The sequence below is a fragment of the Oryza glaberrima genome, chromosome 2 (assembly GCF_000147395.1).
Source record: "Oryza glaberrima chromosome 2, OglaRS2, whole genome shotgun sequence".
Taxonomy (NCBI): domain Eukaryota; kingdom Viridiplantae; phylum Streptophyta; class Magnoliopsida; order Poales; family Poaceae; genus Oryza; species Oryza glaberrima.
Window position 1 is genome coordinate 10,097,124 of NC_068327.1, and position 27,821 is coordinate 10,124,944.

Consider the following 27,821-nt stretch of genomic DNA (forward strand, 5'->3'; position numbering starts at 1 on the left):
CCTAGACAAAAGAAACACAGACAACCTTGGGCAATAATATCTGATCATATAAGTATTCCAATAAGGAAATAAGGAAGGAGGATTTTCAATGCGGGATATCAAAACATCTCTCTCTATAGCACCCGTGCTAAATACTATATATGGTTTGGGGCTTTAGTAGATTTATTGATAGAAATTAATCGTTTATTTACATATGCTTTGTCATTCTCTTTTTTTTATTCTAAGCGTTGTTGCTATGTGAGGAATAGAGTTCTTCGTGACATGATAAAAGTTTCCCACATTTCAATAATTTTTTAGTATAGAAAAGACAAAGAGAGAAAAGATAGATTGGGTTGGACCTTACGGTCATGAAAATTTTACTAAATCTCATTTTTGAAAAAAGAAATCCAATTATAAGCAGTATGCAAGCTAAATCAGGTCTAAGAAATTATAGCATAGAAAGAGCGGGGATTGGATTTTGAAGCAAAATCTTTGCTAATTTGACAAGGATTATATTCCTTAATTATTTCTCTATTTTATTACTTAATTAAAAATTTTCCAAAAATAATTCTAATGGATTTTCTTCTTCCTCTTCGGTTTCAAAATAGAGGATTAATAAAAGAACCAAATAGAAGAACAAAATAATAAGTAGAAGAGTTAAGTAAAGTCAAAAAAAAGAAAGGAGGCTCATGGCTAAGGGGAAACATGTTAGAATCATAGTTATTTTGCAGTATGTAAGTTGTGTTCGAAAAGGCGCCAATGAGGAGTCGGTAGGGATTTCGAGATATAAGTAATCAAAAGAATCGTCACAGTAGACACGGACAATTAGAATTAAGAAAATTTTGTTATTATTGTAGTAATAAGCATACGATTCCATGTGTACAAGTACGGAAGATTCAATTTGTGGGTGCCTAGTCATAGTGATGATGCCACATCTCGTGTATCACGCGATCGATGGAAACAGCTAATTTAACCACAAGTTGGCTGTTTCTGCGGTTAATTCTTGCAAGACAGACGAGGAGTGACACCCATTCATTGGGACCGTACGTCTAATAGTTCGTATCCCGACTCATCAACCATAATCATATATCAGCTTGCATTGCTTCACCACTTGTTTCTATCTAGTTATAAGTTTTATATCCTAGTACTCCCTCCGTTTCAAAATATTTAACACCGTTAATTTTTTAGTACGTGTTTGACCATTCGTCTTATTCAAAAAAAATTTTAAGTAATTATTTATTCTTTTTATATCATTTGATTTATTGTTAAATATACTTTCATGTACACATATAATTTTACATATTTTATAATTTTTTTTAATAAGACGAATGGTCAAACATGTACTAAGAAGTCAACGGTGTCAAACATTTTGAAACGGAGAGAGTAGTAGATGACCCACTAACTATTAGTCACCCAGATATAGTATATATATATATATATATATATATACTAGAAACACTAGTTTTATGAGTGAGTACCGTCCGAAATTTCTAAGTCGTCCTCACCAGACATATGGCCTATGATCTTGGCCTGGACATATGTGTGGGCTGTTGTGTCACCACTGTGACAAGTTCGGCCGATGCCTTCTGTCGAGCTCCGTCGTGATAGTTTAGGTCAGGTTAGTTAGTGTGGTGTTGTAGTTATGGTTTTCGTTCAGTTTTCCCTAATTAACTGGACACTGTAAGGTTTGGTCTGTTTGCTTCTTAAAATGGAACACCTTCTTAGTATAAAACGTCGGCAACGGTATAACCGTTAAAAAAAAGATCTTGGCCTCGACATATGGCTCTGCTAGCTGCTGATGTTAATTAGTCCTAGGATACAGCACGCATAAAAAACCCAACTACTGCTGTAAATATGCAATCGCTAATTAGCTTGCTTGCAAATCGTCAATCACCTGAATTATTAGTCTTATTAGGTTAGTGCATATTATTAGTGCTTGCTACTTAAGAATATTATTACTCATAAACAAGATAGACAATTTACCGCTCCATTTTGCAAAGATCTATTTTTAGTTCTTTTTAATATTACAGACTTTAGTTGTTCTTGTGAGTCATGAAGAGAAAATGGCATTACATTTAGCATCTATTATTATTATTATTATTATTATTATTATTATTATTATTATTATTATTATTATTATTATTGCTGCTGCTGCTGCTGCTACAAGTTGGCCCTAACACATTTAGTATGTCCTACAAATTTTAGCACAATCAATATATACTGTAAAATCAAAGTAAGTTTATTGGTTTTGATATTTGGAGATTATTGGCGAAGTGGTTTTGGAGATGATCGGATTTTCAAGTGATGAACAGGGACTGCTGTTTTGTCGGGTCCGGTTAGATCGGCCAGGTGCTGCCGATCAGACCGGCCAGGTCGCGGTTTGACCGGCCGACTCTGTGTCAGTTTCGGTTTCGGTTTGTTTTGTTGGATATCCGTGGATGATTCATGTTTATGGCTTCTAGATGGATACTATGCGTATGTAATACTGTTGTTGCTAATAATGAGTCAAGTTGGAGATAGCTTGGTCTCGAAATATGGTTTCATTGTTTCATTCATGTGTAGGTGTCTTTATGCCTTGGGAGAGTATTGCTGGTGATGGATCGAGAGTCAACTTGAATATAAGGTGACGTCCGGACAGTCAAATATCATGCGGAATACTTAGGCTAAAGATCAATGCACATGGTTGGTGAAGATTCCATATGGCATACGATGAAGATATTGTGTGTGTATGGGATGCGGAGTCAAATTTGGAAGGAATCCAAATTTGGTATGATTGGAGTTTGTAAAGTTGGTTTCTTGTACGAGAAGGTTTCCTAGGTGGATTAGGACTTCTTTTATGAGTTTGGTTCGTGGCTTTAGGCTGCCTACCTCATGTATAAATAGAGAGGGAGAATGAGGCTTCCCGGTATCGCTTTTGAGAGCATTGAGTTGAGAGTTGAGTTAGGGTTTCAAGTTTAGTCAAGATTTTCGTGAGGAGTGCTATTGTTGCACTTTATAAACACAGAGAGAAGTAATAAAGTTATCATCTATATCAAGAGTTCTTCTATTTGTGTTTGCTCTGGTTTAGTGGTCTAATCGGTGAAACACCATCGGTCGGACCGGCTGCATTGCGGCGGTCAGACTGGCGGAGTAGCGGCGGTCAAACCGGCGGTGGCTTCAGGCGATGACAGCTGATCTCGGCGGTCAGACCGGAGAATCAATCTCGGTCAGACCGACTGTTTCCAGGCGGTTAGACCGCACATCTACTTTGGTCAAACCGCGATTCATCAAAATAGAGGGTAACTTTTGATTCCGCTAAAAGTTTTGGTTTTTGGGTACACCAACCATTCACCTCCTCTCTGGTTGGCTTAGTTCTTGCTATTCGGTCCTACATATACTGATTTGAAAAGAAAATTGCTCTAATATATACTGTACTAAATTGCAATCAAAGGCACGAAAATCATGTTTATTTTTTATGCAGTAGTGCTAGCTATTTCTATTATTATTATGCAGTAGTGCCACCTAGTATGTTAGACTTGGCCCTTGTATCAAAATCCTGGCTTTCCCGCTGCTTCCATCGCATCAAAACCTATGTGATACCAAATATTAGTTATCGAGCTCTCTATGATCCAATCCCAGAGACTTGTTATTGAGCTTCCCCACCATACCTTTGCATCTCAGAATCTATGTGATCCCAAACACTTGTTATCGGTCTTCCACATCATGCGACCTAATCCTAGAGACTTGCATGTCACTGGGCTCCCCCACTATGCCATTGCATTTAGAACCTATGTGATTCCAAAGATTCGTTACTCTACTCCCTCACTGTGTGATATATGAAAATCATTCCGCGTCTTTAAAACTAGGCTTTGATGCCACTTATTAGAGTGCGAAACCTGCTCCCATCAATCCGTGCACCCAAATTATATTGGGTATGCTAGCTCCATCACAAACTCAACCGGAGTCATAACTTTAGATTTTGTCCTACATAACCCAAAAGATAGATTTAATAGGTGAACACTGTTGGAAATTTGGTCATAATTCGGCATAATTTGATCCAAAATAACAAGATAATAAACATGATATTTACAATGGGATTTGATCCAGTGATAGTGGTGAATGTAATAAATATGAGCATGCTTAACATAGAATAAGCATCAACAATCACATAATAACGCAATGTTGACATTGTGATGAACATTAACAATAAAACTTCTAATTGAAATAATATAAGAAGGTTATACCCCAAAAATGGTCCTCCGCTGGAGTTTGAGGCAGTATTGCCTCTGAGTTGTTGATGGAAACCTCCTTCTCCTTGGGAACCTCCTTCTCCTTGAATCCAGTGTTGCCGTTGTCTCCAGTGTTCGACATGTTGGTGAAGATAAAGTAGACGTTGACGAACAGTGAGTAGTCGCGTCTTGCGCTCCCCAAAAACCTGATTGCCCACCCGTCCGTGCAAACGTCGCAACGGTGCATGGTTTCGGAGGCCTACTCTCCCAACGCGTGTGCACACACTCGTCGGGATGGGATTACCGTAGCAGCAACAGCCTTGGAAATGGATGAAAGTGACTCACTTCTTCTTAGGGAGATCAAATCCATTCTCATTTTATAGGAGGAATGGAAGATGAAGAGTAAGAGTCATGGAATAGGAAGAGGAATAGAGTAACTAATTCTCATCAATTAGCCATCAACCATCCTCCACTACACAACCATCAATTAGGAGTAATTGATGTAGGTTACCAATGGAATAGGAAGAGGAATAGAATAACTAATTGTCATCAACTAGCCATGAACCATCCTCCACTACACAACCATTAACCATCCATCAATTAGGAGTAATTGATATAAGTTACCAATTCCCTAATCAGATGGATTAATTCTCAAAACTCTTCATCCCATTGATATCCCATAAGAGAATGAATACACATGAATTCCTAGCATAATGGGTCTTGTAATTTATTTGATTTAATTGATTTAAATGGATCAATTACCCAATTAAATCTAACAACCCCTATTTTTAAGTCATGCTCCACACCATCAGTTTTCTATGTGAAATTAACTAAACTTAACACATATTTTCTTTGTCCCAAAATAAGCAAACCTAATACATGGTGATATTATCCTATTACTATGAATTTGAACAGGGCTATCCAGATTCGTAGTACTAAAATATATCATAGTTTATATTAGATTTGTTTATTTTGAAATGGAGGGAGTATTTACTTACAATTGATCACACATTGATTTTAACACCATTCAGTAGTCTTGCCTCACACTAAAGGAAATGACCTTGGTGCCCCTTTTTTTATCTTTGAAATTCTTTTTTTCCTAGTAGTTACATATGGATCAGAAATAGCATTGGCATGTACTACCTCCCTTTTTAATTATATGAAACCGTTGACTTTTGATATAAATTTGATCATTTATCTTATTAAAAAATTATATAAATACTACCATTTATTTTGTTGTGACTTGTCTTATCATAAAAAAACTATAATTTTAACTTATACTTTTACTTATTTATAATAAATTTTGGAATAACATGAACATCGGAGCCACCACCGACACCATGCGTCAACTCAATTAGCTTGTCCGCCGCCAATTCGTAGTAGGGATTTAATTAGTGTTATGGCAGTGATTGAAAATAATTTTTTTATAGCAAATACATATATAATATAGTTATATTTGTCCAGCTCTAAAAGTTTTCCAGGTCCACCATTAGTATAAATATAGAGGTTGTATCAGATCCACAACCAATCATATACACCATGTTCTAGCCCGAATACAAAGCCAAGATCTTGGTGGTACAATATGTAGGCCCACTAATATGAACATCACTTTTGCACGGGTTTGGTGTGGCATCTAATTAAACTGATGTGCAAGGATTCCTTTCAGACACCACATAATTGTGTTGTCCAAAAAGACCTTTAGCCATCTCTATTCATTGATAATGCACTTTGAGGATTATATTCCGACTGCCATCATCATTCTCACCCTCCTTAATCCACATAGTGCACCTTAATCTTTCTTCGAATGAGGCAAAGACAAAAAAAAATAAATAGTCCCATAATATTGTGCCAGCGGAAAATGCCAACTAATTACTTCATGTTAACAAAAGTCATCAAAATACAACAGACAAATTGGAAAAATAGTACATAGCGCACAATAATTTTCCATTTCTTAATTATGATAGAGTCGGAATTTTCTAAGTGGCCACACAAATCCTATCTACAGACCTGTTTGGCACAACTCCAGCTCTAGCTCTACCTCTCCTGATGCTAGAGCTCAGCCAAATAGTTTCAGTTTCACCTAAAATGGGAGTGAAGCTGAGTGGAGCACTCTTACAAAATGAACTAGAGAGGTGGAGCTGGGTTTAGACCCAACTCTTAGAGCTAAATTTAGAAGTTGAAGCTCTTCCAAACAGGCTGTACGGAATTAATTGTACAAATTAAACTTTGATGCGAAGGCCATATTAAATTCCATGATGTAATAAATTAATCAAATATAGCCAAACTTTAGGATTGGCCCACTCACATCTCTTGATGGTACAAACATATCTCCCCACTCACCTTTAGCAAATCCTTAAGGGTGGCCAACTTTAGGAAGAGAGACAAGATTTGAGAGTCTATACATCGCACACGTAATGAAGATCAAAAGATATATGCCCTAAGCTATAGCTAGCTATCGACAGGAATACAGCTTTTGATATCGAGAACCCATAATATTTGCCACTTTGTTCTCCTGGCCTTTGGAGAAGACATATCCCTTCAGCTCCATCAAACTGTGCCTTTCCTTTCGGCCCCCTTTGGGAATCATAATCTTCTGATGATTGTATATTTTTTTTTGAAAAGAATGATGATTGTATATGCAACACACTCCCTCTCTTGATCTGGTCCCTCAAAGTGAAAGACTTAGTTAGGAGTTAGATTTTCTCATTATTTATGTACGTGGGATTGTAGGCTACCATACGTACGTTATTTGTGTTTGGCAATATTTGCCACGTGCGACTATATATGATATGTAATCTTTAAAAAATCTGGAAAAGAAATACAGATGTCAAACGTATTTTACGCATGAAGTAAAAGTTTGTGAAAAAAATGATGATATCTATACTACTTCAAAAACTCGAGTGCTACCACAACCACTATTGACATGTGGAGCCATGACATGACCATGAGTTACATAAGGTCAGTGTACTAATCTACCTGAGTATGCTCCTCCATCTGTTTCAAGTTTGAATAGAAAAAGGAGATTGAGAGAAGGCCGGTCAGCTCTATAATTTTCTATTAATTTGCGTTTTTTTCACCTCAATTCAAATAAATATTAGTTTTTTCTTTTGTCAAATAGGGTTTCGATCTATATTCAAGTGTCTCACGCTGAGAACTACAATCCTAAATACGGCCTTCCTCTTTTTGGTGTTTTTATCATGAAAAATCTTATTTAAACCAGGTAGAAATATTTTTTTCAACCATGAAAGTAAATTAAAGACTAAACATTCTCACATTAATCGGAAAAGCTAAAAATTCTCATGTTAAACCAAAAAAATATATGAAATCATGTGTATCTATCAAATCTGCAGCTATTGAACTATGATCTTTCTGTAGATTACGTGATTTACTAACAAGAGTGCTATGCCGAGAGATAAAATTCCCCAACACTTTCACCAAAAAAAATATATGGATTTGTTATATTAGAAATTAATAAATACCTATTTTTGTCCGTTCGGTGTCTTAATCATAGTATTTTTATAATTTAATAATTCCAACATTTGCAATTCATAGATAGTTGTACAATTCCAACAGTTGCAATTAATAATAGATATAGAGTTCTAATCAGTTTTTAAACTAAAGTATATTTTTTATGATTTCATAATTTTAAATTCTAAGTTAACAAATATCAAGTTATATGCGATATCTAGAGTCTTAATTTTAGTTTTTCTTACACGGTTTATTATTTTTAAATTAGTAGACACCAAGCGTGTGTTTGGTTCTGGGACTAGGTGGGATGGGATGAAACCATCCCTGATTTGAGGATTGGGATGATTCCATTCGGATGTTTGGTTTGTAGAATAGGACGATCCCAGTTTTTTGTTTGGTTCAAGGAACGAGGGAGGGATGGGATGAGCGCCATTTGCAACCACCTACAACGCCGTTTGCAACAACCAAGGCCGACGCCGCCTCTGCCCTCACCTCCGGACGTGGTTGCCGCCGGCCTCCTTGATGGCGTCGATGAGCGGCTGCGGGGGGCTCGGCGACGGCGGCGGTAGACGGCTCGGGCGACAGCGGCGGCGGCGGGCTCGGGCGACGTCGGCGGCGGTGGGCTCGGCGACGACGACGGACGGGATGACCCAACCGAGCGCTGGCGGCGATGGTGTCGGCCTTCGTGCAGAGCAGCCACGGCTCGGCGACGACGACGGTGGCGAGGTCCGCGCGGGAGAGGGAGAGGGAGAGGCCGGTGGAGAGGAGGGCGAGCACGACCACCATCGCGGTCGGGCGGGCGGAAAAGCGCGACGACGCACGGTCGGCCTTCGCGCAGAGCAGCCACGGCTCGGCGACGACGACGGCGGCGAGGTCCGCGCGGGAGAGGGAGAGGGAGAGGCTGGTGGAGAGGAGGGCGAGCACGGCCACCATCGCGGTCGGGCGGGCGGAGAAGCGCAACGACGCACGGTCGGCCCGCCGCCGAGTTCCCCGCCTCCGGATCCGTCGCCACAACCTTCCCCATCGCCGGATCCGCCGCCGCCACCCTCCACACCACCGGATCCGCCGCCGCCGCCCTCCCCACCAATGGATCCGCCGCCACCGAGCCCCCCCGCCGCCGCTGTCGTCGAGCTCGCCGCCGCCGCCGTCGTCGAGCCCATCGCCGCCACCGTCGATCGAGCCATCTACCGCCGCTGTCGCCGAGCCCCCCACCGCCGCCGTTGCCGAGCCCACTGCCGCCGTCGCCGAGCCCGCCGCCGTCTCCTGAGGAAGAGCGCGCGAGCAAAGCGGCGGTTTCACGCCGTTGCTCGTCCCAGGTGGGATGAGTTCGTCCGCCAGTTTTGGCCAGACCGATTGGTCCCGGATCTGAGAGGAATATTCCTCTGTAGGGACCAACCCATCCCACTCACCCCTGAACCAAACACTCCTAAAAATGGGTTCATCCCATCCCATCCCATCCCATCCCATCCTAGCAACCAAACACTACCCAAGTCATTCAGCCTCAGTATAGTTTTCCTTTCCTTATTTAACAATTTAAAATTTTAAAATTAACAAATACCAAGTCATACCCGACCAGATTCTCAATTATAATAAATTTATTTGTAATATTAATTAGTAATCATGTAGTAATATTGAGTTGTGCTTTGTCAGATGCCTCTTTTATGATTTAATATTTCAAAATTAATATACTTCATATTGTCCTTAATTAGTTTAGAATATCATTTATATTATCTTCATGGTTTAATAATTCTAATATCTTAGTAAATATCAAGCTGATAATGAGCAACTGCATGGTGGAACCAGGAGTGGCCTAGTTAGGGCTAGAGCCTTACTCTGAGCCTAAATACCCATTGAAACAACACTTCAAATTTTAAATTTTAGAAGATAAACGGCAAACCTATGAAAATTACACTAATATAGCCGTAGGCTTGAGAAAATGCTGGCTCTTCCACGGGTAAACAATTAGTCCGGGCCTTATGACAGATTCACACTTCATAGTTAATACTGGTGTTCATGAGAGTTAGACCATGTTTATTAGATGGGACTAATTTTAAGTCCCTATCAGATCGGATGTTTAGACACTAATTATAAATATTAAACATAGACTATTAATAAAATTCATCCATAATCTTAGACTAATTCGCAAGACGAATCTATTGAGCTTAATTAATCCATAATTAGACTATGTGATGCTACAGTAAACATTATCTAATTATGGATTAATTAGACTTAAAAAATTTGTCTCGCGAATTAGCTTTCATTTATGTAATTAGTTTGTAGGTAGTATATATTTAATACTCTAAATTAGTGTCTAAATACAGAGACTAAAGTTAAGTCCCTAAATCCAAACACCACCTTAGAGTAAGAGTTGTATCATTTATTGGCTCTGGGCCCCTCAGACATGCAGATAGAAAAACCCATGAAATATGGAGAGGAGATTTTTGGTAGCATCACATGAAACTAAGAAAGCAAAGTACACTACTAGAAAAAAAAAACACATAGAAATCGACACTATATGTACTGAAAGTGCTAAAACCAATACTATAGACATTTTCCCACCACCTCGGGCTAAAAACACAAAAAACCAACACCTTTAATCAACTATATGTGCCAATTCTAAAAAAAAAACCAACACCTCTACTATAGATGGTTCCTTATATTATATTATAGGTGTCGGTTTTTTTAAAAAGAAAAACATGTACCCTAAAATCGAACCGAGCCGAACCGATGGCCTCCCCCTCATCCTCATCCTTTCTCTTCCTTCCTTATCCTCTCCTCCACCGCACTCTCTCTCTCCCCCCTCAGGCGGCGGTGGCCTCCCCTCCGCCAGATCCAGCGGGAGGGTAGGCGACGACAGCGTCGTGCGGTGGCAGGAGGGAAGCGGCGGGGGGTGCCCTCCCATTCATCAGATCCGGCGGGAGGAGAGGTGACAGCAGCATCATGCGGCGGTGGGAGGGGATGCAGCATCGGCGAGTGGTGTCCTCCCCTTTGCCAGATCTGGCGGGAGGGGAAGCGATAGCAGTGGCGTGTGACGATGGGAGGGAAGCGGCAGCAGGGACGGCGGCGTCCCCTCCGCCAGATCTGACGGGAGGGGAGGCGACGACAGCGTCGTGCGGTGGCAGGAGGGAAGCGGCGGGGGGTGCCCTCCCATTCATCAGATCCGGCGGGAGGAGAGGTGACAGCAGCATCATGCGGCGGTGGGAGGGGATGCAGCATCGGCGAGTGGTGTCCTCCCCTTTGCCAGATCTGGCGGGAGGGGAAGCGATAGCAGTGGCGTGTGACGATGGGAGGGAAGCGGCAGCAGGGACGGCGGCGTCCCCTCCGCCAGATCTGACGGGAGGGGAGGCGACTGCAATGGCATGCGGCGGCGGCGACGCCCTCCCCGACGTCGCACATTCTTAGTTGTCTTAGTGTTCTTAGTATTCTTGGTTTGGTTGGGATGTTCTTGGATGTTTTTGGATTGGTTGGGGTGAAAGGGAGTTGCTCGATGCATCGGCTCGAGCCAGCTTTTTTTTTATTATTCGTGGAATCTCAAATGTGTCGGTTATAAAGCGACACCAGAACAGGCACCTATTTACTCTCCACGTCAGTGTCGCCTTCCAGGTGCCGGTTGGGAAATCCGGCACCTTTGTGGGGTTCTCAACCGGCACCAATTAAGGTTTCTATAGTAGTGATAATGTCTCCTTTTGAATTGAAGGAAAAAAATAAGAGTTTATATGATTCTAATCTTATAGGATTTTTTTTATATATACCCTTTTAAGACAAAGGATTAGAGATTCCTTAATCCTACAGAATACACTGTTTTGCACTTGCATATCAAAATCTAGTGTTTAATCTATTCTTCCCTTTTCTCAATCCAGTGTTTAAAAGGAGCCTTTAAAATTTTCAAGCGGTTAGACCTCGTACTTATTTATCTTATAAAATTGATCCGTAGAAATGCATACAATCCTATGAAAAGTCTCTTATATCCTTTTCCAAAGGGTTGTATAGAAAAATTTTCTTAAAAAATTGAATCCTTCGAGCCCTAATTAAAAAGCAAGAAAAGCAAGGGCAAAAGCAGAGAAACACCTTGGGATCTTCTGGCTAGCTTCATAAGGTGGTGGGCTAGATGCTCTGGGTTCGAAGTCTCAACCCTTCTAATTATTTGATATTAGTTACTTCTCTAATATTCGTGTATTTTTTTTTTCAAGGGCAAAAGCAGAAGTGATCAAGCAGTGAGACCGATCGACCAAGACGCTGTTTAATTTGACCCACCGATCGACGGGCTGCCTCCTCAGCCGCTCGTCAGATGCCGTTCATACAGACGGCACGCATGCTCGGTGTCGTGTCGGCAGAGATCCCTCCCCACCGCCGCGCGCAATGGTTGCCGCACCACGTACATATTCGATCGCGAAAATCACGTCTATTAAATATATGTTGGTAATATATTTGTTTTATATTAAAAATACTATTATGAACTTAATCGAATTTATAGAAGTTCGGTTAGAAAAAAAAAGTTAAAACACTTTATAATATGTAACGGGCAGGCAGCGCGCGGCTGCCATCAACCATTCCATTTCATCCGGCCCTCTCCCCTCTCTTTTTTGCTCTCTGCTTTCTCTGGTGCCTTCTATCTATCCAGCATGATAGCGATGGCAACATGTTCCTCATGTTATGAAGATGCATCTGATTATGATATTTGCATTGCCTGTGTATCTTCTCCACTTATTTTGGTTAGCACGATGATGTGAATGGAATTCGATCTCAGGAATTGTGAATGGCATGAAAATGGAGTGAATCGGGTTAAAACCCGTACAAAACGGATTAAAATCCACACAAGCGTTGTCACACGTATAGGCTAAGATGCCTACCCGGGAAATAGGTAAGGCCGTTCGATTCTATGAAACTAAAAATATGAATGACTGCGTAGGAAGGTAATGTACGGGAGGATTGGGGAGGAATCGTTGTCATCCTCAAAGTCATTATTTGCGGTGACAGCGATGAATGGAGAGCTCAAAGCGGGACTTGTGACATGTTACGGATGAGCCAATCAGTCGATGTGACTGTGGTTGATGCCACTATCTCCCGAAGGCTAATAATCAAGGTGTGTTTAGTTCACGCTAAAATTGTAAGTTTGATTAAAATTGAAAAGATGTGACAAAAAAAGTTAGAAGTTTGTGTGTGTAGAAAAGTTTTGATGTGATGGAAAAGTTGAAAGTTTGAAGAAAAATTTTGAAACTAAACTCAGCCTCAGTGCCGGCTCTAAACCCTCCTTAAGCACCATGAGAGCGGTACCGATGAAGGGGCTATAAGTGTTGGTTGTAAAAGCCATCCTTAGCATGTTAGGATTAGATGGTTGTCACATCTCTAACTTACAAATTACTTATACATTAAAACCAATTAATTACTGATATATTATATATTATCCTAATCGGTTCATAATTATATATCCATCCCTTTCCTTTTTATTTACACCCACCCCATTCTGCTGTCGTATCTGTCCGAATAAAAAAGAACTTTATTTCTACCGAATCCGATTCGACATGGATCAGATGGGAAAATCATCCGTACAATTCACTCATACTAGTACAACGCAGGCGCAAGGATGCATGGCAATCTCCTCTCTTCTCTATGTGAGCTTTTTCTCCTGTGTTTTTCTTTTCCATGAGCTTTTTATTCTACCTTTTGCAACACAATGGAGATGAAAGAATGGTGCGTCAATCGATCGACCAACAGTGCCTCCGCTTTATGCTGTTGTGTCTAGTCAATCTTTATTTCAGTAAATACTATAAAACCGTAACACTTTGTTTTATAAAAATATACAGTACAAACGTAGACGTGGCACACACTCATCCTTATAAATGTACGACACACACGCACACACTATATCTTTGAGATTGATCAAGTCATCAGGAACACCTTGCTGTCGACGGATGTGTCGCCTAATATTAATAGAAAATTAGTCGTAAATATGAGAATCATAACATCTTTATAGTCAAAGTTGTAAAAAATAGCTTTATAGTAAATATTTGTACAACTGGGTACTTACGTTTGTGGAATTGCTTAAACTCTTTTGCATACTCCCACCGTTTTAAAATATAGATGCCTTATCCCAAGTCAACTTTTGAAAATTTTATCTAATAAATGAACTAAAATGTCATGCATGTAGTATCATCATTAAAGTAGTACTGCATCTATTTTCAGATTACTTCTTGTGTTTTAGGTTTGTTCTAAGTTAAATATATTAATCTTTTTTTGAGGAAAATATATTAATCTTTAATCATTAATTTCTATAAATTCATATAGTTTGACATTATAAGATATATATTTTTATATTCACTATGAGAAATACTTTCATGATATATGTCGACGGGTGATACCCGTAGACCGGATAAATAGGGTATTGGGGTACGTTGGAACAGGGATCTGCTTAATACGACACCAAGCAAGCAAAGAGACAAGGATTATACTGGTTTAGGTCTCTTATCAGGTAATAGCCATAGTCCAGTTTATATGGGATTGATATGGAAAAACCATAGAGTACAGCAGGAGTAGACGAATTCGACGATACCGACGAGATCGTAGTCGATGAATTCGACGAGATCTCCCGGTGACTTGGCTTCGTGTGCTCCGGCTTTGTAGACTATGGTGGATATGTTGGTGGTGAGATTCGATGTCCTGAACCCCTCTCAGGGTGTCCCTTTTATAGCGTGGGTCACCTTGGCCCTCAAGTAAGACTCCGAGACATCAGACCTCGTGCAATATAGAGGAAACCCTATCCCTTCCGAGTAGGATTTTGTTAATATCTCGACTCGTAGGGATATTTTCCATAATGTCAGGGTTACGGATTAGGTATACCCTCTATCCTTGGATATACGTTGTATACTGATACGGTATACCCGCGCGTATACGGATAGTTCCTGTATACGTTAAGGAAATTTATCACGTGATAGGAACAGAATCCACGTATGGGAGGAGTCCTACTCGGACAAGATTGGGTCTTTACCATATCGTGAGGGATCCGATATCTCCGAGTCCTACTTGGAGATCAACTGACCCGCGGTATAAAAGGGACTCCCTGGACAGGACCTAAGGCATCGAATCGCACCACCAACACATCCACCACAGCCTACGAAGCCGGAGCCTATAGGAGCCAAGTCGCCGGGTGATCTAGTCAAACCAGCTCGACTACGGTCTCGTCGGTATCATCGAGTTCTGTTATTCCCTTTGTAATCTGTGGTTTTCATCATATAATTCCATATCAACTGGACTAAGGCTATTACCTACCAAGGGGCCTGAACCAGTATAATCCTTGTCTTCTGTTTGCTTGATGTCGTACTACGTAGATCCTCGTACCAGCGTACCCCAATACCCTCTATATCCGGTCTATGGGTATCCCCAGTCGACACATAATACGTGATAAATCCTTTTAACGTGTACGGAAACAACCCGTATACGCGAAAGTATACCATATTCGTATATTCCATAAGTCATAGAATATGAGGTATGCCTTATACGTAACCATGACAATATACAATTCACATGTTGTTAAACTGCATGAATTTCTAAAAATTAGCGGTTAAAAATAGCATGTTTAACTTAGGACAAACATAAAAAAAAATTGAAACAGATGTAGAATTTGAAACTATTGCCATATGTGTTAATTTCGTAGTTGTTCATAACATATTTTAAAATAAATTAATAGTTAAATCATAATGTTAGAAACGTATAAAAACCTAATATGTCTCATATTTTAGAGCTGAAGCAGCATGTTCCCCCCCCCCCCCCCCCCCCCCCAAAGCTATGGTGCATGTATGCTAATGAAGGTATTGTGTGTTTAATTAGCGATAGCATTTCAAATATTTAGTAACATTTTAAAAAGATAAAAAAATAATTGTTCATTGAAGTACTTTCGACAGTGTCACACTCATCTGGAAGACTGCATCAACAATATATCCCTAAAGCTAGCCATGGGAAGAACCTTTATTGTGTATCTCTCAATATCTGCATGCATAATCTACTTTGCTATAGAGTAGGCACATCAGGTGACGGCTGGGTATTACTCCTCCATTGATTTTATTGGGTGAACTGAAATTTGGAAAGCTCAAACTTGGTATATTTTAACCAATTTTCACTCATATTATAATCTTTCTGTTTCAAATTACTTCTCATTCTAGTTTCGTTCGAAGTCAAATATTTCTATATTTGACTACAATTTTTAGAAATTCATATGGTTTAACATCAGAAGATTTATATTCTTTATATTTTCCATGAGAAATACTTCTATAATATATAATCCATATGTTCTTGATGGCCAAATATAGAAGTGTTTAACTTAGATAAAACTGAACCCAATAAATTTAAAACGGAGGTAGTAAGTTCTTTTATATATGAAGTGTAAAAAACCATACCAATATATTTATATTTCAAAGTATGTTTTTCTACTATATATGTTAGTTTTATGGCTAGCAAAAATAGTTATGAGAAATCTACTGATGGTCCAGGTTTTGTTTTAGTAATTTTCAAATTAGATTACGTCCTATGAAATCAAATGACATATATGGCAATATTATCAAGTACAGCTGTTAAGAAAACAGGCAAAATTACAAACACAAAAAAAAATTGGCATCAAAATTGGCTAAAAAAACAACATAAACATATCGATTCAACCCAACAAAGGGCAGCATATATATTCTACCTTTGGTGTCAAACGGTCAGGTAAACTCATTGTCCCAAAATGTCCCCAGCTACCTACAAAACTCTCCTCTCCCTCCCATTTTCTTTCTTTCTTTCTTTCTTTCTTTTCAGTTTCATAATTGCACGTCTTAGTATATTCAACGCTAAAATGTGGAAACCTCCTGCCAGCATATGCAGAGTGAGTAATACATGACACATGGTCACATATATTCAGGGTAACACATGACATATTTATTCCCTCCGTACTCATAAAGGAAGTCGTTTTGGACAGCGACACGGTCTCCAAAACACAACTTTGACTTCTGGTTTCTATAAAAATATTTATTGAAAAGTGATATATGTATACTTTTATGAAAGTATTTTTCAAGACAAATCTATTCATATAATTTTTACATTTTCAAACTAAACAACTTGAGAGTTATTCATAATTTATATTCCCAAGATTTGACTTAAACATTGTCCTAAACGACTTCCTTTACGAGTATGGAGGGAGTATATTGGAAGTGGAAGGGTGATTGAAGGGAAGATAAATAATAATAATAATCAGAGGTTAACTATCGCTGGGATAATTAGTACCGCAGAAATAATACTTACAATGTGTATAAAATTGCCACTATTAAATGTGGCAATTAACCATTTACCACCTAAATCTACATGTCATATACACAAAAGAATTCACGTGCATTGACCCATGAGTGATAAATGGTTAAACGTTAAACCTAAAAATTACAAATGGTTAAACATCAAACCTAAAAGTTGCAAATGGTTCAACGTTAAATCAAAAGAGTGGCAGATGCCCCTGGGAACGGAGCGAGTACACTTTAAAACAATGACATCCGGTCAATCAGGTCGCCGGGCTATCGACCAGCCATAGCGCCATCCATGTCGCCTCGCCCATCGACATGTGTCATGTGGCGCGGCCACAGCAAACCGCAGCAGTTCATGTCTTCAAGATCTCGCATCCGATCCTCTTGACTGTCTGTCAGCTAGCTGATCGATGCCATTTTGAAGCACTACTGGAGATCATCTTATTCCAAAAAAAAAAAAAAAAAAAAAGGTACTGGAGATGGAGCAAGCTAGATAGCCTTTTGAGCTAGTCAAATCCCTGCATATGTGCTCATCCATTCCATTTCTCCTGCCGTCCTTGCTGCCAGCAAAAGGGGGCACAGTCCTGTGTGTGGGCAACTGTTGCACGCGGTGGAGATGACCAGCCAAACATGGGGTGTTTGATGCAATGTTGCACACAGTCCTGCGTGTGGACAATTTGTTTGTTCATCCAATGTTTCTACTACTAGGTTTATGTTTGTAAGCACTTCCATCTTGCATGTCGGCTTGTTGAGAAATAATATGATGTACTCCCTCCGTTTCATATTGTAAGACTTTCTAGACATATATATGTGTCTAAATTCATTAATATCTATGGTTGGGTTTAGTTCTGCACCGAAATTGGAAGTTTGACTGAAATTGGAAGTTTGAAAAAAAAAGTTAGAAGTTTGTGTGAGTAAGAAAGTTTTGATGTGATAGAAAAGTTTGAAGTTTGAAGAAAAAGTTGGAAAGGCCTATATAAATATGGAGAATGCTAGAAAGTCTTACTTCGTGAAACGGAGGAAGTAGTCATTTTGGGTGCTTAGATGGCATTGTGCTTAATAAAATTTGGGTAAAAACCCATTTTTAACCCCTTGAACTTTACCCGAAGTCTAATTTTCACTCTAAATTACAAAACCGGTATTTTTCTCCCTAAGCTTTTAAAACAGGGGAAAAATGCCTGTAAAATTACTTTTTAGTGATTTTATTCAAAATGGAGGTGGCCTTTTCCTAATTCATATTCTTATTGTTTACGTTTTATTGTTGTATATGTCACTTAAGTAGGTCCAGAACTATGAAACTTACCTAAGCAAAGTTCATCGCATTAGAAAACTACTGTCATGTACTCATATCTATTTTCGGATATTAGCTGATTCCATATTAATTTCTTTTTCTCAAAAAAAAAACTTAGCAACTGGTTGCCATACCAATATTTATGTAAAATCCTTAAATAACAACAATTCCAAATAAAAAATTGAAATGCTTTGAAGTAAATATATTTGTGGAAAATTCATGGGATATTTGACTAGTTGCTATGAAACTCAAGTTGCTGTGCTTGATTTGCATGCGCAGACAACAAATAATGCCATCGATAGACATTCTGCCTTTATTCGGTTTTATACTAAAGTTGTTTTGTTTGCATGGTCAGTCAGCCACTGAGGTAAAATCTCCTAGATGTGATCCGTGCTGAAAAGTAAGCTACCTAGATAACGCACATATGACATATATGTGCAGGAAATATAGATGTGAGAAAATTAAGGAAAAGAAGGATGATGCATCAGGAGGCATATAGCAGCCAAAGCCAGAAAATATGTTAAATGTTGGCTTTGCTAAACATGACTCTATTGGCTGAATCACATAATCCTAACAAAAGTTGCCGACATAGTGCACCTGTGCATGAAAAACACAGGAAATTATTTCAGGATAAGGAGGAAAGGGATACATAGGGGGCATATCATATCAGATCAACAAAGCTATTTCCATCAAAAAAAAAAAAAGAAGGATCAACAAAGCTATAAAATGTGTCGAATGCTGGATTGACTGCACGAACGCCGCGTCAGCCGATTAGTCTTACTGTTGATTTCTTGCATGTAAACATAAAACGTCGAGAGTAGTGTAGTGTATTGAGATTAGTCTACATGTTGATTTTGAATGTGCAGGTTGAATTCAGCATATTATCCTGTTTGAATCATATATAGCTCCTTTCGGGTTAACCTTCTGTATGAAGCGAGTGCAAAATAAAGTGTTCTATGCACATTTGCGCACCCCTCCGCACTAAGACACCTAAAAATGAACTAACCTACATCAAATAAAAAAACAAAGAGTATACGAGATGGCATGCCAAAACATATATCAGGGATTAAATCCTAATACCCACGAATATTATTCATACGTAAGTAGTCTTTCAAAAAAAAATTAATGAGATTAGAGATATGCAGTTGGTTTCACTCTCTTTGAGCGTGTGTTCAGGAACTACTCTAGCAGCCTTGAAATGCAACGGATTTTGCTCAAATTATATTTGGGATTTTGGTTCAAAATTTAAGGTAGAGGCAATTGTGTCATCCAACCAACCAAAGTGGAGTTTGTTTGGATGGGCCGGCCCAATCCAAGTGGAAAGAAGTAGCCCAGCCCGGCACGGAGGCAAGCCCAGAAGAGGAAAAAGGGACTCAAAAAGAAATCCAAAATCCTTTCCTTTGCACGCCGTTCCACGCGATGGCGGCGGCGGCGGCCGGCGGCGGGAGGGGCGGCGGGGCGCAGGCCGCGGTGGCGGAGCAGATAGCGCAGGCGGTGCAGTCCACGTCCAACCTCCTCCAGCTCATGGAGGAGTCCTCCCCGGCCCAGGTATCCTCCCCCCTCCATCTCGCAATCCCCTTCTCTGCTTCCTTTCCTTCTCTCCCCTCTCCAGCGGAGGAGAGGCGCGGCGCGCTTGGCGGCTGTACGGGCGCCGGTGGCGGCGAGGGACCAGCGAGCAGAGCATAGGGAAAGAAGGGGCAAGTTCCCAACCCTGATTTTCTCAACAGGGAACAAGGATAATTCTTCGCCTCTTTCTTGTTTCCTGACCTGTGAGCTTTGGCCAAGTCTTTTGTGTTCGGCAAGTTGAGAAATCGTGGATGGATATATTCCTAGTTTGGTAGTGCACATTTATGGATTGCAATTTAGCAAAAGTGAAGTTCTGGAAATCTAGCTCAGATCATTTCTCAGTTGATGCTCAATATACTATATTGTAGTGAAATTGCATTTAAATGGAACATTAAAGTTGTAATGCCATGTTATGTCACAACACTGCTCTTTACTACAATGAAACAAAGTTTGGCCTTTAACAAACCTTGTTGATGTCTAGTTGGGAGTTCTGTTCTTGCTTGAGCAGTGGTCCTCTTGTTTCTTTTTTATCCTGGCCTCTTGTAAAGATTGGATTTCTTGCTGAATTGCTTAAACTATGCATCGATTTATTAGCTACAAATGAGATAAACAATCAGATGCACCTTGCACGCTATGTCAGAATTCCAAGTGGGTCTATTTAGTGTCACATACAAAATAAATTGAATTTTTCCCAGCCAAAACGGCTTATTAGGGAATAAAAATGAATTTGTAGGTAAAACTTTTATATATATGTTCTTGGTGACTTAAAAGCCAATGCTGAAAAAGAAACTATGTTGAAAATATCTCAAAATTAAGTTTGAAAATTTAAAATTTGGCTTTTTCTTTGGCTGATTAGGCCATCCGATGAGAGCCGTAATCTCAGAGTGTTCAGACAACAGTGTTTTTTATTATATATTTTTTTGCTGTATAGTTCACTCCGGTACTCTGTCACACCTCATTTTACTTCCTCCTCTGCCACTGAACTACTTAAATGCTAATTCACTAAATTAAGGAGTGTTGGTATATCTTTCTGTGATTGGCATAAATATCTTATGTACTGCTGCGAGCCTGTGATATACCTTAAACATTCTACTTTCATGGTTACTCCGTTTTGTTGGTGTGTTTCCAGTTATCAGTTTCTGAATCCGATTAATCACATTAGCTAATAGAGGATCTTTTTTTCACAGGCTCACCTGGCAAAACTTCCCAAGAAACTCTTGGCAAAAGCATCTCTTGCAAAGAACACAGGGCAGGTAAGGAATACGATGAATTACTTCCTGCTGTGAATTCGCTATTAAAATTTGTGTCTTCTCTAGGTCCTGCATCAACTACCTAGTGTAATTTCTTCCTTGGATGCTTATATGGACGCTAGTTTGCAAAGGTGATCTTCTCCAATTCATTTCCTTTGCATACACATTCTGTTCATTAGACAATTCTAAGAATTTATTTTACTGATTATTTGTTATGTAGCCCATAGATTTAAACTGACAGCGTGGTTGAAGTTTTCTCCCTGTATATCATCTTTGCTAACCTCCCATTTCAAACTCTGCAGTGCTTCTCAAATTAAGACTGTTACACAGCTCTTGTCAAACATGGAGAATAACCAGCTGAGATCTATCCTGCCTGCCTCTCGGTTAGAGAAAGCACAGAAGAAAACTGAGACTGGAGAACTCAGGATTGAATGATAAGTTTACCAATAGGATATAATAACCAATCTGTGTTCTCCTAGTAAAGGTATATTTCTTTCGACTACCTCTTTTTTTGTTTGCAGATACTCTATCCGTTTCAGGTTATAAGACGTTTTGACTTTGGTCAAAATCAAACTATTTCATGTTTGACTAAGTTTATACATAAATATAGTAATATTTATAATACTAAATTAGTTTCATCAAATCAATAATTGAATATATTTCATAATAAATTTGTCTTGGATTGAAAATGTTATTACTTCTTTTCTACAAACTTGGTCAAACTTAAATCAGTTTGATTTTGACCAAAGTCAAAATGTCTTATAACCTGAAACGGAGGAAGTAGTAAACTACAGTGTAGCTTAATTTTGTTAGTAAATGCTTCCTCAAAAAGGTAATTTGATTGAAGAGGAACACACTGAGAATTTTCATCTATAGCATCATGTATTGCTAACTACAATCATCTACAGACTGCAGCAATGATGATTATGTGTCTGTTTGCAAAGATTATTTATTGTCTACCATGGCAAGCAAAACAGGAATTATTTTGAAATAGTATGTGTCAGTCTAATAGTTAAGAAAGACCAACGTTTTTCTTGGCTCTGTGGAACTCATAACTAGGGATGCAATCCTGCTACCTGCATAAAAGCCCACTTAATAGTTTTTTATTTCCTACTTGCTAGTACAAAATTTGGATGAAAAAAATTAACTAGAATTGTAATAAGGAGGTCAAAAAGGCAATGTCCTAGTTTTCAATCCCAAGGAATTTGAGTAATTTTGGACAAAAATGTGCTTTTATTTTTTCGTTTTTTACAATGACTGCCATTTCCATAGGTACCTTTGCCATCTTCTACTGACGAACAGGAAAAACTGAAGCCTTACAAATGGTTCAGGTGTTGGCTCTGCTCATGGCAAGTGGACTTGCTCCGTTGCTCATAACCGGTGTTTGAAGACCTTGCTTGATTTGGATGGCTGCGTTTCTATTATGTTGGCTAATATATTTCTGGATGGCTTGAGCACATCAAATATGTTGTTCCATCTGGCTCTATAATCCCCCTACCCTAGTGCTGGCTGCAAATTCAGTCCATTTTTGTTGTTTTCAGCACAAATATATATAGAAAGGAACCGAAAACAAGATTCAACACTCGTGTAACCTTTGGTTGTGTCCACTTATGAATTTGTGGATATAGAGACTGAATTTCTGTCCATTATCTTTCTTTTTTTAAAAAAATGATTCAACAAAGCTCTGGTTTTGACAAGGACAAAACTGTGCAAAGTAATGATCGAGGAGGTGAACTCATTAGTCACCTGAGATTTTCACCGAGCAAAGGCTTGGAGATGTTTTCAAGCGTAATCGGGGGAGTTCGTTTGTATCCGGAATCCTGGAAACGCCTTTTCGCACATATCAATCAATTCTTCTCAAGCCGGGTTGTTGATTGGACCACGTGGCGTGACAACGCGTGAGAAAAATAATTGGGAATTAGTGAGGATAAAAATTTGCTAGGCTATGTAAAAGAAAATAAATAAAGAAAAGTATCTAGATATATGAATTGTGATGTGGGCTAGAAGAAAGATAAAAGGAAACAGAAAGGATCTAGATAGACCCTGATGTGTGTGAAGTTAATTAAAAATCGAGATCAACGGAGTTTCAGCTTTTAGTATCCATAGTTTATAAAATATAGTTACATCAAAATTAATCTTCCCAAATCATAAATCCAAAGTAAGTGACGTTTGTACACTTCCCAAATCAATCATAAATCCAATTTGCACATAAAATCAAATCTATAATTGATTATTGATTTTTCTGTAAGAATAAGTAACGGACATGCTCAAACATATTTTCTTAATACAATCTTCATTCGTTTGACATTGATTGAAACAAAGTAAAGGATTTTTCAGAAATTGGATTAAGGCTGACAAAATATCTTCAAGATTTTTTTTCAAAAAGGATCATAGCAAGGATTATACTAGCAAGGAATGCCAGCAGGCGTGCCGATTTTCTAGTATAATTCAAAAGCAGAGAGGGACATTTTTGCGGTCGAATGATAAAATGTTTTATACATGTATGAGAGTTTATCATGGAGCAGTCCAAAACATGAAATTCTCACAGTGGGGCCTTATTGGGCCCAAGATTTCTGGGCCCATCGTTCTTGGGCTTGGGCTCTCGATTTCCGACACACGCGCTTCCGCTCCAGCGTCGTTAGGGTTTTTCTCCCAGCCGCCGCCTCCTCTATAAATCCCACGGCCACCACAACGGCAGCCCTCTCACCCGCAGCCGCCGCTTTTGTTTGCATCAGTGTCCTCTCCCTCGAATTCTAGATTTTGGTTGTTCTTCAATGTGTTGTTGGTTTCACCTCTCGTGTTCTTGATCGTTCTTCATCAGCCTGTTACTGTTTTTTCCTTGATTTTTGGATCGGTCAAATCTGTTGATGCTGCTTGCGAGATTGGTTTGGTTTGGTTTGGTGGTAATTATAGTGGTGAGGTTGGGGGGCGGGCTATGAGGAAAGAAAACCTTGTGCCGGAGGCGGATGCGCCGGTGTCGGTAACACAAAATCCTCTAAGAAGTTCTGAGCTCCTCCTCCTTTCTCTATCCTACGTTCTTGCGCAAGATCTCGATCCAGATTGATTTGGTTTTTATGTTTTCTTGGCCTTTTTTTTGTTTGCTTTTCTCTGCGACGTGGCTTAATATTGGATTGGATTGGGTGTTGCGAGGTGATGATGAATGTATGAATGTCTGTCAATCCCCTGATGTCACAAAGTGATGACTCCTCATACATCCCGACAGGCTCTGATCGCAAACCCTAATCCACCAGCCATTCTTTACTTGCCTTTGTCTGAAATTTGTTCGATTCTCATATTTTAGGCACTTTTTCGTCTGTCTTAATTTGTTCGATTTTGGAATTTTCTAAAAGCAAGTTGATTTTTCTCGAGCAGATTTTAAACACCATATCAAACAAATTATATAATTTAACAAGATACCCGAGACCAGAGAATACAGGATTTAATCTCACATTAAGAAGCTCAAGTAAATGAAAAACACATCAATATAATCGTTACGTATTTGAAGCGGATTGGCATGAAAGGAACTAATCAGAGGTCTGGTTGGTCTGACGATATCAGATTCAGGTGCTCACAGAAGCCAGTGACCCAGTGTTGAATGAACCAAACCAAGAACTCAAGAAGGCAAGAATAGCCGTATCGAGGCATTCCTTTTGTGCTTCTGCAAAATTCTGAATGATTCGACCACAGTTTCCTAGTTCATCCGTTTCACAATGTAAATTTATTTTAGCATTTTTCACATTTTTATTGATGTTAATGAATATATATATATATATATATATATATATATATATATATATATATATATATATATATATATATATATATATATATATATATATATATGTGTGTGTGTGTGTCTAGATTAGAGTATTTGGTTTTGGAGTAAAATAGATCACAATTCTGTAAAATTCCGTGAAATAAGCTCGAATAATGGCCCAAAAAATGACGAGCGGTTTGGGAAGCAAGCGATGAAATTCAAAAAACGGCAAGCGGTGAAATTCAACCGAAATTGGTACTTCATCCGTACTATAATTTGACAACTCGTCTTATTAAAAAAAATTTATGTAAATATAAAAAACAAAAAGTTATTAAAAAAATTTGTGTAAATATAAAAAACGAAATGTTATTAAAAAAATTTGTGCAAATATAAAAAACGAAAAGTTATACTTAAAATACTTTGGATAATAAAGTAAGTCACAAATAAAATAAATAATAATTCTAATTTTTTTAATAAGATGAATAATCTAAAAAAAATTAAAATTCATTATATTATAGAATGGAGGAAGTAATTAATAAATCCGTAGTATTGTTTATTTTTTTGGGTGCCTAGCAATTAAACTGTGTGAACTGTGGTATGACGAGATCATTGTTACAAACCTCGGTTGTCACGCTTTTTGTTTCAATTCAAATGAAATTGGCAAAAGAATATACTGGAATGCTTTAAAACAGGAAATAGCTAAGGCAGAATTTATGTACTAATATAGAAAACTCTTGATAAAATGGTTTGAACTTTGTATAATATACGAAACGATACCTCCCTTTCTACTCTACACATAAAACCGATGTAAATAACAAGAGGGACTTTGTTTTGAATTTGAACGGAAAAAAAGGAATTCTATCCATTTTTATTTCCCATTTTTCTATTTAGTTGTTTCTTAATAAAATAAAAATAAAGGCATATAAAAATAAAAAAAAATTGCTTTTGGAAAGTGTCGAGGAGTGATCCTCTCTAGCGGGTGGTCGTGAGACCCCCCCCCCCCCTTGTGAGTTCGGCCAGGGGATATAGCGCGATGATCAAGAGCGTACTTCCGTTTGCCGTCTAACTACTAGATCGCTCACGAGTCTGTGTAGAAGGTAAGGGATTATACATGTTCGGGCCGCTGGGAAGCGTAACACCCTACTCATGTATGTGGGATTATGATGAGTTCTTACAAGAGGTCTTGAGCTCCTGGGGAAACCTAGCTGTTCTTCCTCTAGAGCTCAAGCTATTGAGAGTCGTCCCTTTTCTTGGTGGGCGAGGTCCTCCTTTTATAGTTCAAGGGGATGCCACATGCACCGTTTATACCTACCCCTCCATGGGACGGGGACCCACCTAGCTTGGATCAGACCGCCATTCGTGCCTTCAACCGAAAGCAAGGTGGTTGTGCGTCTCTAGGTGGGGCCCAGCGCCGTCCTCCACCTGACACAGGGGACGCCCCTGCCATTCCCTCTTAAATGTATGGAGACTTTGGCAGGCTCATCATGCGCTGGGGGCGCTCCTGGCAGTATGCCGATGGGACGGGGCATACCCGTCCCCATTCCGCCTGACACAGGATGGGACGTGGGGTACTGCTACCCGTCCAATTGCTTGTGACCGGTCACAGACCGGTCAAGCCCAATTGACGTGGGTCAATCGGGCGGCGCCGCACGCCCGCCCACGCCGCATTAAATGCGGCATCGGACGGTTGGGGCGCCGCGCATTGAAAGAGCTGAGGGGCGCTCCTGCGCCACCCACTCTCCTCGCCACGTGGTGGCCCGGCGGGGGCCTCGGGGCAGTGCGCGCTGAGGGCCGAGGGGCGTGACATGGCACCCCGAGGCCCCCTGACCACCTCAGCGTTACCTGATCGCCCCAGAGGGGGCGGGGGAAGGCCAGGCCGCGCGGCCACGTGGCCAGATGGGAAGGTGACTCCCCTCTACTGTGCGTACCCCCGGTCCCATATCACCGACAGAAAGCGACAATATCCCATGGTTAATTGGCTTTTATCGAGTTGGTATTTATTCATAGAACATCGATAAAACATGCTATGTTGAATTAAATTTAACCCTAAGAAAAGAAATAAAATTTAAACTAAAATTTCAGTGTTTACCAAAATTTCATTTAGTATTTTTGTACTGAGATATAACCACTAGGTTAATCGTGGTTATTAAAAAACCGGTTGACAATTTTTGGTGGACAAAAAGGTTTATAAACCTTTGGAAGAATAGAAAACTATGCTTACAATCACGTCCATCATCAAGTATTTAGATGTTTATCAAGCGAGAGATTTGATAATTTATCACTCATCAAAACTATTTGATATCTTAGTACGCTTTTATTCACATAAATAGTACCACATGTGGTATGAGTATTAATAAGGGAAAATTCCAAAAACCATTCCAGAAGTTACTTGAAGTTTGACATTTCATCCTATAAGTTATTTTGTTGCAAATATTCACACTCCTATTTGGTTTTGTTACAAAAACCACTCCAGTGTGCACATGCTTAACTGAATCGGTATGTTTTTCTTTTCATAAAGCGTGAGACATCAATATGGTAATACCAAAGTTAAATACTTCTATGGAAATTCCACAAATAGAATTGCTGATGAGAGCTTAAACATTATTGCACTAAGTTTCATTCATTGTGTGCAGAAAAGAATTAAATGAAACACGAAGAATAAATCTAATACAAGTACTTGAATAAGATTAATTCAGCCAGATTAGCCTGTGGAGCTCTACTTCAGCGATAACACATTGATTCGGTTAAGTACATGCCCAATAGGGTTGTATAATTTTCCCATCAATTAAAGTAAACTGACAACGAAAAAGTGTCAAATCCTCAGATTTCTCCTCACACGCCGGTCTCCTTGAGCGAGTTTTCTGGGCCCGAACGTGGCCCGGCCCAGCCCGGCCCACCCCCTAACCCGCACATGTAACCGAGCTCGTATTCGCGTCGTCGCCCTTTCTCCTCTCTTCTCCTCTCCTCCCCCGTCTCCGCCGCTCGCGATCCCCACCGCCGCCGGCGACGCGCGCGCGGCGGTCGCCGGGGGTTGTGTCC

The 27,821-nt window shown here is 39.6% G+C and overlaps 1 protein-coding gene and 2 non-coding genes across 3 annotated transcripts; all 3 read left to right on the forward strand.

Annotated features, from left to right (window-relative positions):
* The first annotated feature begins 19,586 nt into the window (after positions 1 to 19,586).
* On the forward strand, positions 19,587 to 22,669 carry LOC127761622 (tobamovirus multiplication protein 2B). The gene is made up of 5 exons (XM_052285940.1): positions 19,587 to 19,757; positions 20,963 to 21,028; positions 21,092 to 21,156; positions 21,328 to 21,509; positions 22,298 to 22,669. The coding sequence occupies exons 1-4, from the start codon at positions 19,629 to 19,631 to the stop codon at positions 21,458 to 21,460; spliced, it is 393 nt and encodes a 130-aa protein (XP_052141900.1). The 5' UTR covers positions 19,587 to 19,628; the 3' UTR covers positions 21,461 to 21,509; positions 22,298 to 22,669.
* A 1,286-nt stretch (positions 22,670 to 23,955) lies between these two features.
* On the forward strand, positions 23,956 to 24,038 carry LOC127764854 (small nucleolar RNA U61). Its single transcript, XR_008015996.1, has one exon. It is a non-coding gene; the product is annotated as a small nucleolar RNA U61 (small nucleolar RNA).
* A 132-nt stretch (positions 24,039 to 24,170) lies between these two features.
* On the forward strand, positions 24,171 to 24,259 carry LOC127764856 (small nucleolar RNA snoR14). The gene has a single exon (XR_008015998.1). It is a non-coding gene; the product is annotated as a small nucleolar RNA snoR14 (small nucleolar RNA).
* Positions 24,260 to 27,821: the final 3,562 nt, after the last annotated feature.

Bases quoted from the DNA above. Each gene is read 5' to 3' on its own strand.
- LOC127761622 (XM_052285940.1), top strand. From the start codon at position 19,629: ATGGCGGCGGCGGCGGCCGGCGGCGGGAGGGGCGGCGGGGCGCAGGCC. The intron at 19,758-20,962 runs GTATCCTCCCCC...TTTTTTTCACAG, and splicing joins AGGAGTCCTCCCCGGCCCAG to GCTCACCTGGCAAAACTTCC. The intron at 21,157-21,327 runs GTGATCTTCTCC...CAAACTCTGCAG, and splicing joins ATGGACGCTAGTTTGCAAAG to TGCTTCTCAAATTAAGACTG.